The sequence below is a fragment of the Carya illinoinensis genome, chromosome 13 (genome assembly GCF_018687715.1).
Source record: "Carya illinoinensis cultivar Pawnee chromosome 13, C.illinoinensisPawnee_v1, whole genome shotgun sequence".
NCBI lineage: Eukaryota > Viridiplantae > Streptophyta > Magnoliopsida > Fagales > Juglandaceae > Carya > Carya illinoinensis.
Window position 1 is genome coordinate 14,164,804 of NC_056764.1, and position 15,494 is coordinate 14,180,297.

The window sequence follows — 15,494 nt, forward strand, 5'->3', positions numbered from 1 at the left end:
AAGACCGCCTACCACCCAAGAGTCAAGGCACAAACTCCTCCTCAAGAACCAGTAGAGCAACTTGAGAGAAAAGACCTGGAAGTAACTTCTTCCTGAATCAGACTTGTTTTAGTGTGTAAGAGTTGTGTTAGAATATTTGCAAGTCTTTTATAAATGGCATATATGCATTAACTTACTTGATCTTTCTTTTTGTTTTTGAATGTTTAAACTTTAAACAAGATCACCTCATAGGGGACCCCAAGACTTCCATGTTGACTCGATGATCATTAGCTTTGCTTTGACCTATTCCAATACTCTAAACGAAAGTGAAATGTTATAAGAGGGTACACGATTAGAGTCACCCACTAATGTTGGGAAATGAAGAAACATTGAAGCACTAGACCTATATAAGTAGATGTAATTGAGCTGAACCCTTCATCTCTCCAACTCTCATCGTTGCACAACTCCACCCGCTAACATGTTCTATCAAATGGCAAACCTAGTTTTAGCGTTGCTTCCCCTTTTCCTCATTATCAACATCCTCTCCCTTCCTCTCCCTGCACCAGCTGTATCCTCATGCAACGGTCCATGCAAATCCCTTAACAACTGCACTGGACAACTCATATGCATCGAGGGTAAGTGCAATTGACCTTGATCAGGTTGGCAGCAACATATGCAAGGGCTCCCCACCCCCTAAAGATAACAAATGCCAGCCCTTAGACACTAAGAATGGCAAGGGAAAATCTTTCTCTCATTTCAAATGCTCACCGCCCGTCACATCCTCCATGCGAGCCCTTCTCACAAACAATGATTTCAGCGAAAGTGGGGATGGCAAGGGTGCATCCAGTTGCGATGAACATTTCCATGAAAACTCATAGTGGGTTGTGGCACTATCCACTGGATGGTTTGATGGGGGTTCACGCTATGGGAAGATGATCAAAATTACAGCTAGTAATGGGAGGAGTGTGAAAGCCAAGGTGGTAGATGAGTGTGATTCTGTGAATGGGTCTGATGCAGAGCATGCAGGCTAGCCTTCTTGTAAGAATAATATTATTGATGGATCAAACGCTGTTTGGAACGATTTGGGACTGAATATAGACGATGGTGTAGGGCCTGTTACTTGGTCTCTAGCCTAGCTATGGACCTTGACATGGCTGCATGGATATGGAGAACAATTATTCGCATCATGTCAATGATCTACTCTTATATATGTTCAATTCCCTAAATAATCGAAGTAAAATATGTTGATCATAATCTTCTTAATCCAATTGTTGGAAATGATATGCTTTTTTTTCTTTTTCTAGTTTAGATGGCTCTCTTTCAACACATGATTGCAACATCTAATAAATATTTGGGCCAAGTTTTCCCTCAAGAGGACGTATTTAATTTAAAAATCTGACTAGAGTTCATTAAACAATATACTAGAAGAACGTGTTTTTTTTTTAAATCTAATTTAAAAAGTTGTCACGCAATATTCTTTAAACATATGAATCGTTTTGTTATATATATATAAAATATATATATATATATATATATATAGTGGAGGGACCATTACAACCGGAGGGCCCTGGAGCATACAAATATGGCCCATAATGCATTAAACACCAAGAAATCCAGAGTTTGGGTCCAACATGAGCCTAAAAGTCACGAAGGGATGGTCAAGAGGAATTCAAAAAAAGATATACATGGCGCCACCTTTAACGGAAGGATAAAAATAGCAAGAAGTGATAGGATTATTCAAAATCTTAAGTCTTGATCTGTTCCGATAAATCATGGATGAGATATATATAGCAAACGAGTTTATATATACAGGTAATCTTTAAAGTTTAAAAGAATAATTTCTCTGAACTAACTTTAGCATCGAAGTATTTTCAAGAGGAGCCCCCTTCGAGTTTCATCAAAGAAGAACGGCTGAGCTGTGAGAAATTAAAAGTGAGACACACCCCAAACATATAGTATAGATATACCTAACATGTGTGTATTTTACAATTCTAAACTATGATCATCATGATTATGTCTTCAACCTTCCTACTAAACTTATATAGTTAACAACAATTCGACTTTGAAGATGAAGTTTTTGTTTTGAGAAATGATATTTGCAGTTATAGAGTACTCAAGTGCTGTACACTACTTCTATAAAAAGTGAGTAAATATAATATTTATATGAAAATATTAATTTTTTAACAATAAACTTCACTATTTTTCAAAATTAAGAATGCGTAATGCTTGTAAAACACATACATATATCTACCATCACTCTTTTGTTTTATCTTGTCCCTCCGTCTGAATTTTGATCCTTTAGATTCCCTACCCAAAATTCTTGTATTCATTGCTATATATGTGTTTTCTACGCATTGGAAGCTATAGAATTAGTTTAGTTTACCGCCAAACAATTTCTTTTAAGATTGATTATGATAAAATAAAAATAAAAACAAAAACTAAGTTTGAGTTGATTGATCAAATATACATATATAGTTTAAAAATGTTATCCCCAAGATTTTACTCATGATGAGTAAAAAAGAATCCATTTAACATTAAAAAGGGATTTAATATTCACAATAACTTTTGTGACCATTCTCTACAAAAAACATATATATTATCTTTATTTTTTCGTATATTTTATTTAAAATACCCTACTTAATAGGTACTTAAAAAAACATTGAAACAAAGTAATTTCTGGGTGTTGAATGCAATGCATCTCTTACAGTGTCGGACGATCGAAATCTTTTCCACCATTGCACTTTAACGCCGTTTGAACGTTGACAGTAACGAGTTGAGATAGTAGAGTATAGCCCGATTTGGATAGTAAGTTGAGTTAAGATAAAAGTTTAAAATTTTATTTTTTAATATTATTATTATTTTAGGATTTGAAAAAATTGAATTATTTATTATATTTTATGTTGAAAATTAAGAAAATTATAATGATTAGATAAGATGAGTTGAGTTGAGTTGAGTTGAGTTAGGTTAGCTAACCAAACAAAACTAGTTTTGTGAGATCCACTTAAGATATTTAGATGTTAAGATGCGTTTAGATTTATTTATAAGAAGTTGAAAAAAGTTATAGATTTTACATGTAAAGATGTATTGAATTGAGAAAGATTATTAGTATCACGTATGATGTATAAAGAGATTTTAAATTGAGATAAATTTAATAATTTAAGGATTAAGTATTTAAAAGTTAGACTTAATTTAAAATTAGATTAATTTTAGTTTAATCCAAATTTCAAACGGGAGCTAAATATAAAGATAAATCGGTTCTCGGGAGAGTGTAGATTTGGCCTTCGTCGTTGCCAAAACAATCATTAAATTTATTCTAAAAGAAATAAGTATTGTTGTTTGGTTGGTCTGAATATGTTGTGCAAGTCTAGTCTACTCACAAAACCATAGGAGCATAGATGAATTTTAATTTTTTTATCTAATTATTATTTAATTATTAAAATTTTTTTAAATTTTTAAACAAAAAATAAAAATAATACAAACTTTATTAAATTCTAAAACAAATATAATATTAAAAATTTATATTCATATAATATTTTAACTTTATAATAATACTTTTATTTAAATGTTTTCTCTTCTTAACTCAAATCATTTCACTACTATTTACAAAATATATCATCTTATTATCCAAATATGCCCTTAAAATTAGGAAACCAGTCAATAAAATATTCTAAAAAATAACTAAAAGAGAGAGAGCACGAGGGACTACATGTATTTGTCTTTCAATATTCCTAATTTTTTTTTTTTTTTTTTATATATACAATGGGAGAGAGAGGTTGAACTCATGATCTCTATTTTGGAGACTTGCATCATGTGCCATGAGTCCACGCCATTAGGAAATATTCCTGATTTATAGATGAGTGCACTGTTTTATTGAGAATCTTTAAGAATCTGGCTCATGGATAATTTTCACTTGTTGGGTTTGTAGCCGTTTAGTTAAATGGGCTTGGATATTAATTCTCCATGCAGTGGGCTTTTTTAGAAGAGGTTGAACCCTATGCTCATTTATTTTTCCCTAACTCATTGCCATCATTGTAATTTACATGCAAACAATCCCACCAAAGTGATTGATTACTTCTACGAAATGGCAAGTATTTAAGCAAAAAATATTATCATACTTGATGGGATGTGGTTGTGGTATCCACCATAATCAATCCCATCTTCATTAGCCAATCATTGGTTGGGCCCAACTAGCCTTTATCAAAACATCAAGAGAGGGAGAAGAAGGAAATATCTTACGACTTTAAATTTTTCATAATATTAATTTCATGATCATTATAATAAAACTTGGATCCAATTAGTATCATCACGTCACGCTATGGCATGGGCCATATGCCAATTATGAAAGGGTTTGGTGCATAATTAATATCTAAATTATAATTAAGATACTCTCTAATTTTATAAAGTCAAATGTAAAAAGAGACAGAAATATCATATAGTGTTTATTACTCAGATAATATCTATACTGTCCAAAAATTCTATAAGAACGCTATTAAATGCTGCTAAGCGCATATGATGTGTTTATTTCTTTATAAACAATTAGAAAGACTATCTCTCTTCATCAATTTACTTGTATTGTTAGGTTACCCAAATTGAGGTACTAAGGGATGGAATGTCATATGCAAAGGCTTTATAAGGGATGATGTCAATTCCTTGGTACATGTGGTTGGATTAACATGATTTTTTTCCACAATTGAAACCATATATGCAGCATCGCTTTCAATGTTGGAGAATCACTTGGGTCGAACCTTGTGGCACCGCACATACCTTTATTTTCCAAAATAGACAAAACCCCCAACAACTAATATTTTAAAGTCAATATGCGTGCGCGCTTTTCTTCTGCTCCGTCCAATCTCAATTAAGACTCGGTTAAATGACATTGAGAATTAACATTTTAAAAAAAATAAATAAATAATAATGTTATATATATTCATCGATCTTATACATTTTCTTTAAAAAGAAATAAATCTAAAATTCATATAAAAAAATCTAAAATTTACCCAATTTATGATAGAGGTGTCGTTGCCTGACCTTTTTTTTTTTTTTTTTTTTTTTTTTTTTTTTTAATCCTCTCGGCAACGAGGCCTGACATTATAAAAGCATATCCACTATGGGCCAAGTGCAAAAGTGCCATAATGATAGTTTAGGACGAATAAATCAAGCAATTTCACGGACGGTTAGTCATATGTAGTATTTTATTTTTTTAATTTTTTTTATATATTTTTTAATATTTTTAAATTTTTTTAAGAAAAATTCATAACATCATAAAAATATTTTCTTAATCATGAAATAAAAATAAATAAATAAATGGGAGTTGTAGCTCTCAACGGGAGCTGGAGTGGTGGGAATATCATTTCCCTAATGAAAAGGAGAAAAAAAAAATTGAGAGAATCATTGACAAAGAAAGAAATGAGAAAATAAATAGATAAATGATATAATTAATATTCTATAATAAAAAATTTGATTCCTCCTCCAACTCTGCATTGTCGGAGTTAGAAGTGGACAGTGGGGCCACGGGATCCTACTACCCATCCGCCCTCCCTCCCCCTATCCGCCCTGCCTGACCAAAGCTGCACCAACACCCCTCCCTCCCAAAAGACATGCATGGACGGGGCCAAGCCCTCCCCGCATATATCTCCTATGAGGGGAGGGGCAACCCCTCATAGGAGTGCAATTAGCACCACTAGTCAGAGTCAAAGTTCGAATTCAAACTCGAATAAAATTGGACTTATTTAAATTTTACCTTGATTTGCATTGACACACACCCATTTTCCATATATTACGTTTGTTTAGAATAGATATCATTCAAAATTCTCATCTCATCTCTTTCTTAAATATAATTTAAATATAAAATTTTCAAACTAATCATTACAACTTTCTCAAACTTTTAAATAAAAAATAAAAAAAAAACAATTTAATTTTTTCAAATTTTTAAACAAAAACAATATTATAAAACTATATAATATGAAAAAAAAAATAGCCCTATACTTATGTAAAAACACGTAAGAAAATTTAAGGAAATTACAAAAACCCATCATCTATTCATTTTATACTCGATTAAAACCCATCTAAACAAAAACCTTCTTCCTTGCGAACAAACCCCTTCTATCCCAGCAACTAAAGAGCCTTCCCATGCGAAACAATCCAGACACGATCTAGTTCATTGATAAATTGAAGTCATCATTTTATGAGGTATCCACGCAAGCAGGAGAATAGTAATGGAATCCCATATCCATTGCCAACCTTTAAAAATTCATTTTTGGATTGTTTTGATCCACCACTTTTCTCGTCCAAAGGAAAACTTGATTGAGACGCAACTTGGCCACTAACAAAGAGTGAGTTTGCATCAGAAATGGGGAGGGTGGATGAGAAATCACAAGGTGCAATATCAATTGAGGTTGGGCTACGCAGATCCCCTCTGTACGTTATTGTTTCTGTCTCTCACAGTTTCTGCTACTATTTCCTTCATCGATCTTCATCTCTAAAATGCTAGAAACTCCAATTAGGCTGCCAAGCGTGACGCTTTTCCCGTGGAAGAATGACCCGATGGACTGAAACCAATCACATTGAAGAACAAACATTCAGAAATACAAATTGTCGGGCTGTGAATGTTGAGAAGGAGCTTACTAATAAAGGTTCCGAGAGGTGGGTGATGGGCAGGGATGGGTTGCAAGGTTGCGAATGTGAGAGGGGGACCGAGAAGCTAGATCAAGAAGAAATCTGAGAGGGAGAGATCTGAGTGTGAGAGGTGTTATGGTGTGGCTCCATTATCGTGTAAATGGAAAGCCTACGTGTCATGAGATTATTGGAGGGCTATTTTTTGGTGGAGTTAAGCTCGACTGATTATTAGATTAACTCTTACAACTTTCTCAAACTTTCAAAAAAAAATAATTTAACTTTTTCAAATTTAAAAAAAAAAATCAATATTATAAAACTATATAATATGAAAAAAAAAAAACAGCCCTCCACTTATGTAAATACACGTCAGAAATTTAAAGAAATAACAAAAACCCATCATCTATTTAATTTACACTCGATTAAAACTCAACTAAACAAAAACCTTCTTTCCTGTGAACAAACCTCTTCTACCCCGGCAACTAAAGATTCTTCCCATGCTAAACAATTCAAACACAATCCAATTCATTGATAGATTGAAGTTATCATTTATGAGGTATCCATGCAAGCAAAAGAATAGTAATGGAATCCCATACCCATTGTCGGCCTCTAAAATTCAGTTTTGGATTGTTTTGATCCACCACCTTTCTCATCAAATGGAAAACTTGATTGAGAAGCAACTTGGTCACTGACAAATAGTGAGCTTGCATTGAAAATGGGGAGGATGGATAAGAAATCACAAGGTGCATTATCAATGGAGGTTGGGATGTGCAGATTCCTTCTCTATGTTATTGTTTCTGTCTCTCACGGTTTTTGCTACTCTTCCCTATGCAGATTCCTTCTCTATGTTATTGTTTTTGTCTCTCACAGTTTCTCCTACTCTTCCCTTCATCGATCTTCATGAAATCTCTAAAATGCTAGAAACTCCAATTAGGCTGCCAAGCGTGACGCTTTTCCAGTGGAAGAATGACCCGATGGATTGAAACCAATCACATTGAAGAACAAACATTCAGAAATACAAATTGTCGGGCTGTGAAGGTTGAGAGGGAGCTTGCTAACAAAGGTTCCAACATGTGGGTGTTAGGCTGGGATGGGTTGCACGGCTGCGAATGTGAGCGGGGGACTGACTAGCTTGATGAAGAAGAAATCTGAGAGGGAGAAATCTGAGTGTGAGAGGTGTTTCTTTCTATGGTGTGGTTCCATTATCGTGTAAATGGAAAGCCTATGTGTCATGAGATTATTGAAGGGCTGTTTTTTTACGGAGTTCAGCCCAATCGATTATTAGATTAACTTTTACAACTTTCCCAAACTTTCAAATAAAAAAAAAAAAATCAATTTTTTCAAATTTCTAAACAAAAATAATATTATAAAACTATATTATAATAATATTTTAATTTTATAATATTTTTTATTTAATTTTTTTCTCTCATTTTATAAAATTCAAAAAATATTCAATTCAAATTATCTCACTACTATTTACAAATTTTCATAAATGTCACACGGCCCAACATAACACTTGCAATTCTTTTATAATTCATTTCACAATTAATCAATGCAAGCTCCCATTAATTAAAAAATAAATAAATTTTAATTACAAAATACTACCTTAAATTTAATATAGATTTTTGAGATTAATGTCTGTTCTATTAAAGCCAGCAAAAGGAGTCTTAGGGAGAAAGCTAGGGCCTCCCAAAATTAACAAAAAGTTGAAATCTTGTGAAATTATTGTACGGAGGTTTTCTAGCACAGCACGACACGTTTGAATGTGACCTTTGTCGTGGAATTGATGACACCCACATATACACATATGACATATCCATTCAAAATTTATATAATAACCTAACAATCATACGTAAGGATCAAATTCTCGATTCTCAATTCCTTTTCAAATCCATTAAATAAAACATATATACTCTATCCATCAACAACGTATCAGAACCCTACCCTTAAAAAAACAAAAACAAAACACACCGTAACTAGCACCTTTGAGACCTTGGAGTTTTTTTTTTTTTTTTTTTTATAGGAAATGCTTCACTGCATATATTCGTAGTCGAAGTTACAACTGTGACTTAACAAACTGGAAAAACCAGACCATAAGCCAACTAACGCATCTGCTCAGGAGCTCCCCCGTCAACAAATTTCTTCGTGATGGACAGTGTCTAAAACTTCTATACCTCCTCTCTTGACAACGGTCAAAAGAGAAAGCTCTCTGATAAACAGAGATAAACGACCTCTCTTCCGAAGAAGAGAGGTACACCACACTCTCTCCTCCCACGGAGGAAGAGTACCCAAACCTACATTACTATAAAAGAGGAGTAGGACAAAACCCACATTCCTTTTAAGAAGGAGTGGGACTCTAGGCAGTACACTATATATGAAACCTAAAACATAATTAAAAACAAATACAGAACAACAAAAAAATAGAAAAGGCTGTGCAAAGCAGAGGGCCCAACCTAGGCCCATGACCCATCATCGTGGGGGCCCGACCCGCTAACAGAAGAGGCTCCTAAGGATCGGACTAGGGTTTCCTCGCTACATCCGCCGCCCCTTCTTCTTCTCTGTTCCTGTGCAGCGCCGCTGCTACCGATCACCACAAGGCACGGGAAGACCCCCGATGCCTGGATAAGCCCCTCAAAAACGTCGGCCAGAAACAGAAGAGTAAACCAGCAGCCCCATCGTGCGAAACCCAGCACTCTGTTACGAAAACAGAGGATCAAGCCACCCTGCCGACGAGCCACCCTGCCGTATCCCCACCCCACCATAGCCCAAGCCGTCAGCCTTGCGTCACACGAATAGTCTAGCTTCTCACCCATCCAGTTCCTCCCGTCTATTTCTCCCTCGCCGTACTCTCCACTGCAAAGCGCCTCCTCGCAGGGTTGCTCACGCCCCCTCTGCAATGCGCCACCTCGCTGGGTTGGTCGGGGCTCTTACCGGTGATCCTCGCTCCAGGGAAGACACCGGAGCTAGGGGAGAAGAGCTAACCACCACAATCGCAAGGACCGACTGATAAAACCAAAAACGAGCCAAAACAACAGCCGAAAAAAAGAAAAACAGGAAGACAAAGGAACAAAACTAAAGGGAGGAGGGAAGGAGGATGGGGGGGAGGGAGGGAGGAGCCGAGGCTCTCACCTCCCTCAACGGCGATGAAACGGTTTGTTTGCTTTTTAGAGAGGGGGCAGAACTTCTCTCTCCTCCTCAATCGAGTGGCCAGCCTAGAATATAATTGTTAGTTGAGACCTTGGAGTTGGGTGTATTGCATGCGTGCCTTGTACAGCTTATCCTGATTTTGACTGATAAAAATAGCATATACTTACAAAATAATTTTATATAAAATTTAAATTTATAAATTAATATAATTTAAAAATTATAAGATTATTTTTATCATAAAATATATATAATATATTATATAAAATTATATCAGTTTATAAATTTATTTTTATAAAATTTATTTATAGTGTAATACATTTATATATATATATTTGAAATCCTATCTGCTTACTTGAGAAAATGTACAGTGATTAGTGGGCGTCGCGTCGGCGGTGGATTGGTACGTGCTCAGTTTGAAAAGCCAACACTAACATTTTGTGCATTTTAGTTGCTCGATGAATGGTGCCTGTCAATTCAAATGTGAACACATTGACACAGGAACGCCATCCCTATCATCATAAACCGTACGTACCTCTAAAGGCAACAATAATTGACATAGTAATTGCTGTGGTGCTGTATAAATTTTGTCCTTTTTTAAACATATTTGCGAGACGTCGTATATTTTTAGAAAAATATAAATGTACTTAAAAAAAATTCATTTCTCTACATATTAATTATTAATAAATTAAAAATCAAGAAATTTAAATTTAAAAATTATATATTAAAAAAATAAAATGAATCTTATTAATAAAAATATAAATAAAACTATAAATACATGTATCACTACTCATATTCTTAAGCAATTGAATGATTTTATATATTATTTTTTTTACTTAAAATATATTTAGTAAAGGGATACTGATTATAATTTTGTAACAAAATAATAATAAAAAAAAGAGTAATTTTCATCAATAAAAGAAAAACTTGGGAAAAATGCCTTCATAGAAACGGGTCGATCGGATGGTACTACAGAACTTCCACTAATTAATTGGTTTGTTTGCATCCTTTCATTTGGAAGTGGAATGAAAAGAAAAAAATTATTAAATCCAAATATTTGCGTTGTAGAAAGAGAGAAAAGGTTTGTCTTTATAGAATTAAGTTTTAACGGCGACATTAATAGAGCTAATTATATGATTCGTTTCCGTGATGTTACGTGTTACGTAATTTCGTCGAGCGAGCTATTACTATTGAGTCGGGCTATTGTGCCGCTAACTCTTCTCGTTCGTGCCGTCTAGTTTATTTTTAATTTTTTTTATATTATTTTAATATATTTAAATATTTTAAAAAAATAAAAAAAATACATTAATATACTTAAAATTATTTCTTTAATTATTCAGTAATAAAAATAAAAATGACCAACAGCCAACAAGGACGATCAAGACCAGCAGCAAACAAGCTTTTCCCATCGCTATTAAGGGATCGGCAAATTGTGCGGGAGAATATTATATAGTGATCTGCGTTCGCATATTAACAAGATTTTATAAATTCAAAGTCATTCAATATTGGATTTTTTTAGAGGGGTTTTATAAGGGTTTTGCATAGAAATATTATGCAATAAAATATATAAACTTACCTCAATTTATTAAATCTAAAAAAACACTCACGTCAATTCATTACTGCAAATATTTGAATTAGAGATATAAAATCATATCGATAAATTAGTTGAACTGAATCGAACCGAATCAAACCGATATGTTGTAATCGGTTCAGTCCATAATCAGTTTTAAACGGTTGAATATCGATTTTCATATTTAAAAAGTCGGTTTGAATCGAATCAAACTGGTACATATATACCGATAGTTAATTGGTCTGATATTGATTCTTAAATTATTAAAATCGATGGATACTAATTCGATTATATGAAATGCCTAAAATCAAATCCAACGGGATCAATTACACCCTAGCTTAAAATAAAAAAGAAATAATAATAAACAACCATGTGATCTTGGGTTTTTTAATTTGTTAAATAAATCAGGCATCGTGATTTGCATTGGAACAAAAATGTCCTATATAATGATTATAATTCATCAATAATCTGTGACCCTAACAGTGTGTCATATTAATGGGAACGCATGTCGTTTTGTGTCATCTAATAAAAAATTTAAAAAAAAATTAAACAAGAAAAATTAAAAAGCACAAAATATTTGAAAGTTATATATAAAAAGGAAATAATTTACTTATCATCATTTTCTGTTATCATTATCTAAATATTTATTAAATAATAAATTTATAATTAAAATAGAATAAATAAATTTTAATCATTCAATGCCAGGACCATCATAGAGAGAGAGGGAAAGGAAAGCGAAAACAACTCTACCCGAGGCTGGGGACCTCTCCACTCGTCACGGGGGCTGGCTGATACCTTTTTTTTTTTTTTTTTCTAATCAAGCTTATAATATATATTAAAGAGAATTACAGAAGAGGGGGTGAGTCCTTTCCACTGTCCAGATACAAAAAGCAATGAGGAATTGAAAGATGGATAGGTTACCAAACACAAGGTTCGTAGCTGCCCACTGCGCCACTGAGTGCGCACATCGATTTTGAGATCGATGGATTTTGGTAAATTTTCAAGATGGGTGATCTTCTGCATATGATCTGATGTCTTCTACAATGGGAGAGATTGACCAAAAAAGGGTAGAATCTTTACAATCAATAGCCGAAAAAACTGACTGAGCATCACCTTCGATTGTTACTGAACTTGAGTTAGATTGGAAAGAACTACTGGCCATGACAATTGCAAGTAAGGCTGCTTTTGCTTCAGCTACCAACGGGATGGAAGAGGCAATTTTTTCTGTGTATATCTTCAGTATATCACCTAAGTGATTTCTTTGAATTGCTGATGCTACAGAAAAATCATTTCTCACTGTTGCGTCAAAGGAGATACTAAAGGATCCAAGAGGAGGAGGGTTCCAATTGAGAGCTGGGATTTTGGTCAGAGAGCAAATGGACCAGGCGTTTTTGAAGCTTTCATAAACTGTGGCGAGCTGCTTCTTTATTTCTTCCAGAGAGAAGCTTGAAGAATTGTGGACTTTCTCATTTCGGTTTTTCCACAGAAGATCCAGAAGAACGACTGCATATAGTTGGAAATGGTGGGTCTCATTCTCCTGTAGGCCCAGGAGTTTATCCGGATAGATGATCATTTTTATCCAATCTGCACTGGAGTGAATTGGCAGTCTTTCTATATTTAAAGGCCAGCTACCTTGTTGCCATAGTATTCTGACAATAGGACATTTAACAAATAAATGAAGTGTTGTTTCCTCCTCCTGGTCGCAGAAAGTGCATTCCGTGTTGACTTGCTGAGAAATTCTTTCACTGATCTTTGCCTTAGTTGGTAAAATATTCCACAGTATTTTCCATAGGAGGAGCTTATGACGGTCATGAATTTTTAGACTCCACAAAGGCTTAAAAAGAGAGTTTTGATTTTGGTGAACCGATTCATGGTAGTCGACTTGTGCGTGATAAGCTGTCTTCACTGAGAATTTCCCACTATGATTGAGTGCCCATATTTCTTTATCTTCGCCTTGCAATGTTTGAGACAGTGGGATCTTCAAGATTTCTCTTATGCTGGTTTGGTCAAAGAGGCTTTGCAATTTACTCATATGCCAGGATTTTGGATGGTTTTGGATAAGATCAGAGGCTTTGACAAGGGGATGTATGGTATCCATATCCCTGATGGGAGTAGGCTTGTAAGTTTTTAAAGTAGGAATCCACGGATCTTGCCAAATATTGACCTATTGACCATTTGAGATTTGGAAGCACCTTCCTTTTAGAAGCAGATCTTTTGTCTTTAGAATTCCTTTCCACATTGTAAAATCTGAACTTTTTGGGTTTGCCATCCAGAATGATGTGTTCTTTAGATATTTGGATGATAGTATAGAATGCCATATTCCAGATTTTGATCCACTTATCTCCCAACCTGTTTTTGCTAAGAGAGCCTTGTTCATGTTTTCTGTTGATCTGATGCCCAGTCCCCCCATTGTTTTTGGTAGACAGATAGATTTCCATGACTTCAGGGTGAGATTGTGAACTTTATCTTTCGAGAAGCCCCACCAATATTTTTTTTGCATTTGATCTAGAGTCTTGCATACTGATTTTGGGATTTGGAAAGTATACATGCTGTAAGAGGGAATGGAGCTTGCCACTAATTTTATCAACATTGTTCGCCCTGCTTGTGATAAGAGTTTTGCTTTCCATCCTTCTAGTTTTTGTCTAACTTTGTTTAGCAGATCTGCGTAATTTTCTTTTTTCCTTCTGTTAAAGGAGGTTGGAAGGCCCAAATACTTCATTTTTGCCGAGGAAGCTTTATAGCATTCCATGCTATAAGGGGGTTGGCTGATACCTATTTGGTCACTCTCAACTGGAAAAGCTTATTTATTGTAATTTACAGGAGAAATTTCTTCGGATGCAGCGACAAAAAAAATAAAAGGAACATAAAGAGAATCTAACAGTACGAAAAATAAAATAAAAAAGAAAAGGGTGAGACCCGTCTTATCTAACTAACTAACAAAAGTTAAAAGAATCCTGACCAGCAGATTAAGGCCTCGTTGAGAGCACTCGCATCCGGCTCCCCATTTCTTCCGCATCTTCATATTTTAGGGATATTTTTAGGGTTTACTCTAAAAATCCTCCTCCATCCGGTTCCCCAAAATGGGGATCAACTATCTGGCTGCTACGGTAAGTCCCCATATATGGGGACTCACTGTACATCCCCAAATGTGATTCGGTTCCCTCTCTCCTTCGACATCCCGCGTCTTCTACCTTGCGACGGTTGGCTGCCCTTCATCTCTCCGACTTCCCTGAATCTCGCATTACGCCGGTATGCCTATTCCAGATTTTTGATTCTTTGATTGATATTTGATTCTACAATCCCCAGCCCTACCCGAAATGAGCCATCGTTTCTTTTGATTTCATTTTCATAACTTTCGCTAAAATTATAGAATGAAATGTTTGTTTTTGAGGCTGTTTTTGGATAAGGTAGGACAAGGGTTCAAAGGGTTTTGGGTTGGAAAAAAACCCTAGATATGCAGGGGACCTCCGGTTTCGAATTTGGGGATTTTTTGAGAACTGATTTTGTTGAGTTTATTTGGGGCATTTTGATATTTAACTGCGATGGATTCTATTACCTGGGATTGTGATTATGCTTGGCTATCTTCGGGTGGGGTTGTGATTATGCTTGGCTATCTTCTTTTTTCATTGTGATTTCGTTGGTATTTTTCTTAAATCTGTGATTATATCGGCATGGCTTTATTTGATAGTTGGAATCAGTGTTTGTTTGTGGTTCTGTGATGTTCTGTGATTATGCTCAATGGAAGGGGGACGTGAAGTTTGGTGCTTTCTGTTGGCTTTTTCCCAATAATCTCTTCACTTTGTAAATGCTTGGATGTGTGCCATACCTTTCTTGAATCTGTGATGATCGAACATATTATGCATCTGTTGGCCGATTGTCAGCAGTTGTGTGTAAACTAAACCTGGTTGAACCTCTTATTTTTTGACTATTCTGGACCTTTGGGACAATTTTGGTTTAATTACAAGGAATTTGGTTGATTTTCATTGTAGATCTTGTTTCTGTTTTTTTTTTGGGACAATATTGGTTTCTTTTGTAGGTCTTGGTTTCATGGAATTGTTCTTGGTTTCATTAAATTGTTCTTGGTTTCAGAAACAATTGTTCTTGGTTTCTTTGTAGTTCTTGGTTTCATGAATTTGATGGAGGAATCTTTTGTAGTTCTTGGTTTCATGAAATATTTCAGATTATTAAT

At 34.7% G+C, this 15,494-nt stretch overlaps 1 protein-coding gene and 1 pseudogene across 1 annotated transcript; one reads left to right on the forward strand and one right to left on the reverse strand.

Moving 5' to 3' along the window:
• The first annotated feature begins 469 nt into the window (after positions 1-469).
• LOC122290871 lies at positions 470-1,115 on the forward strand (annotated as a pseudogene).
• Positions 1,116-12,305: 11,190 nt separating this feature from the next.
• On the reverse strand, positions 12,306-13,403 carry LOC122290971. Its single transcript, XM_043098629.1, has one exon. It carries the CDS (start codon positions 13,401-13,403, stop codon positions 12,306-12,308), a length of 1,098 nt encoding a protein of 365 aa, XP_042954563.1.
• Positions 13,404-15,494: the final 2,091 nt, after the last annotated feature.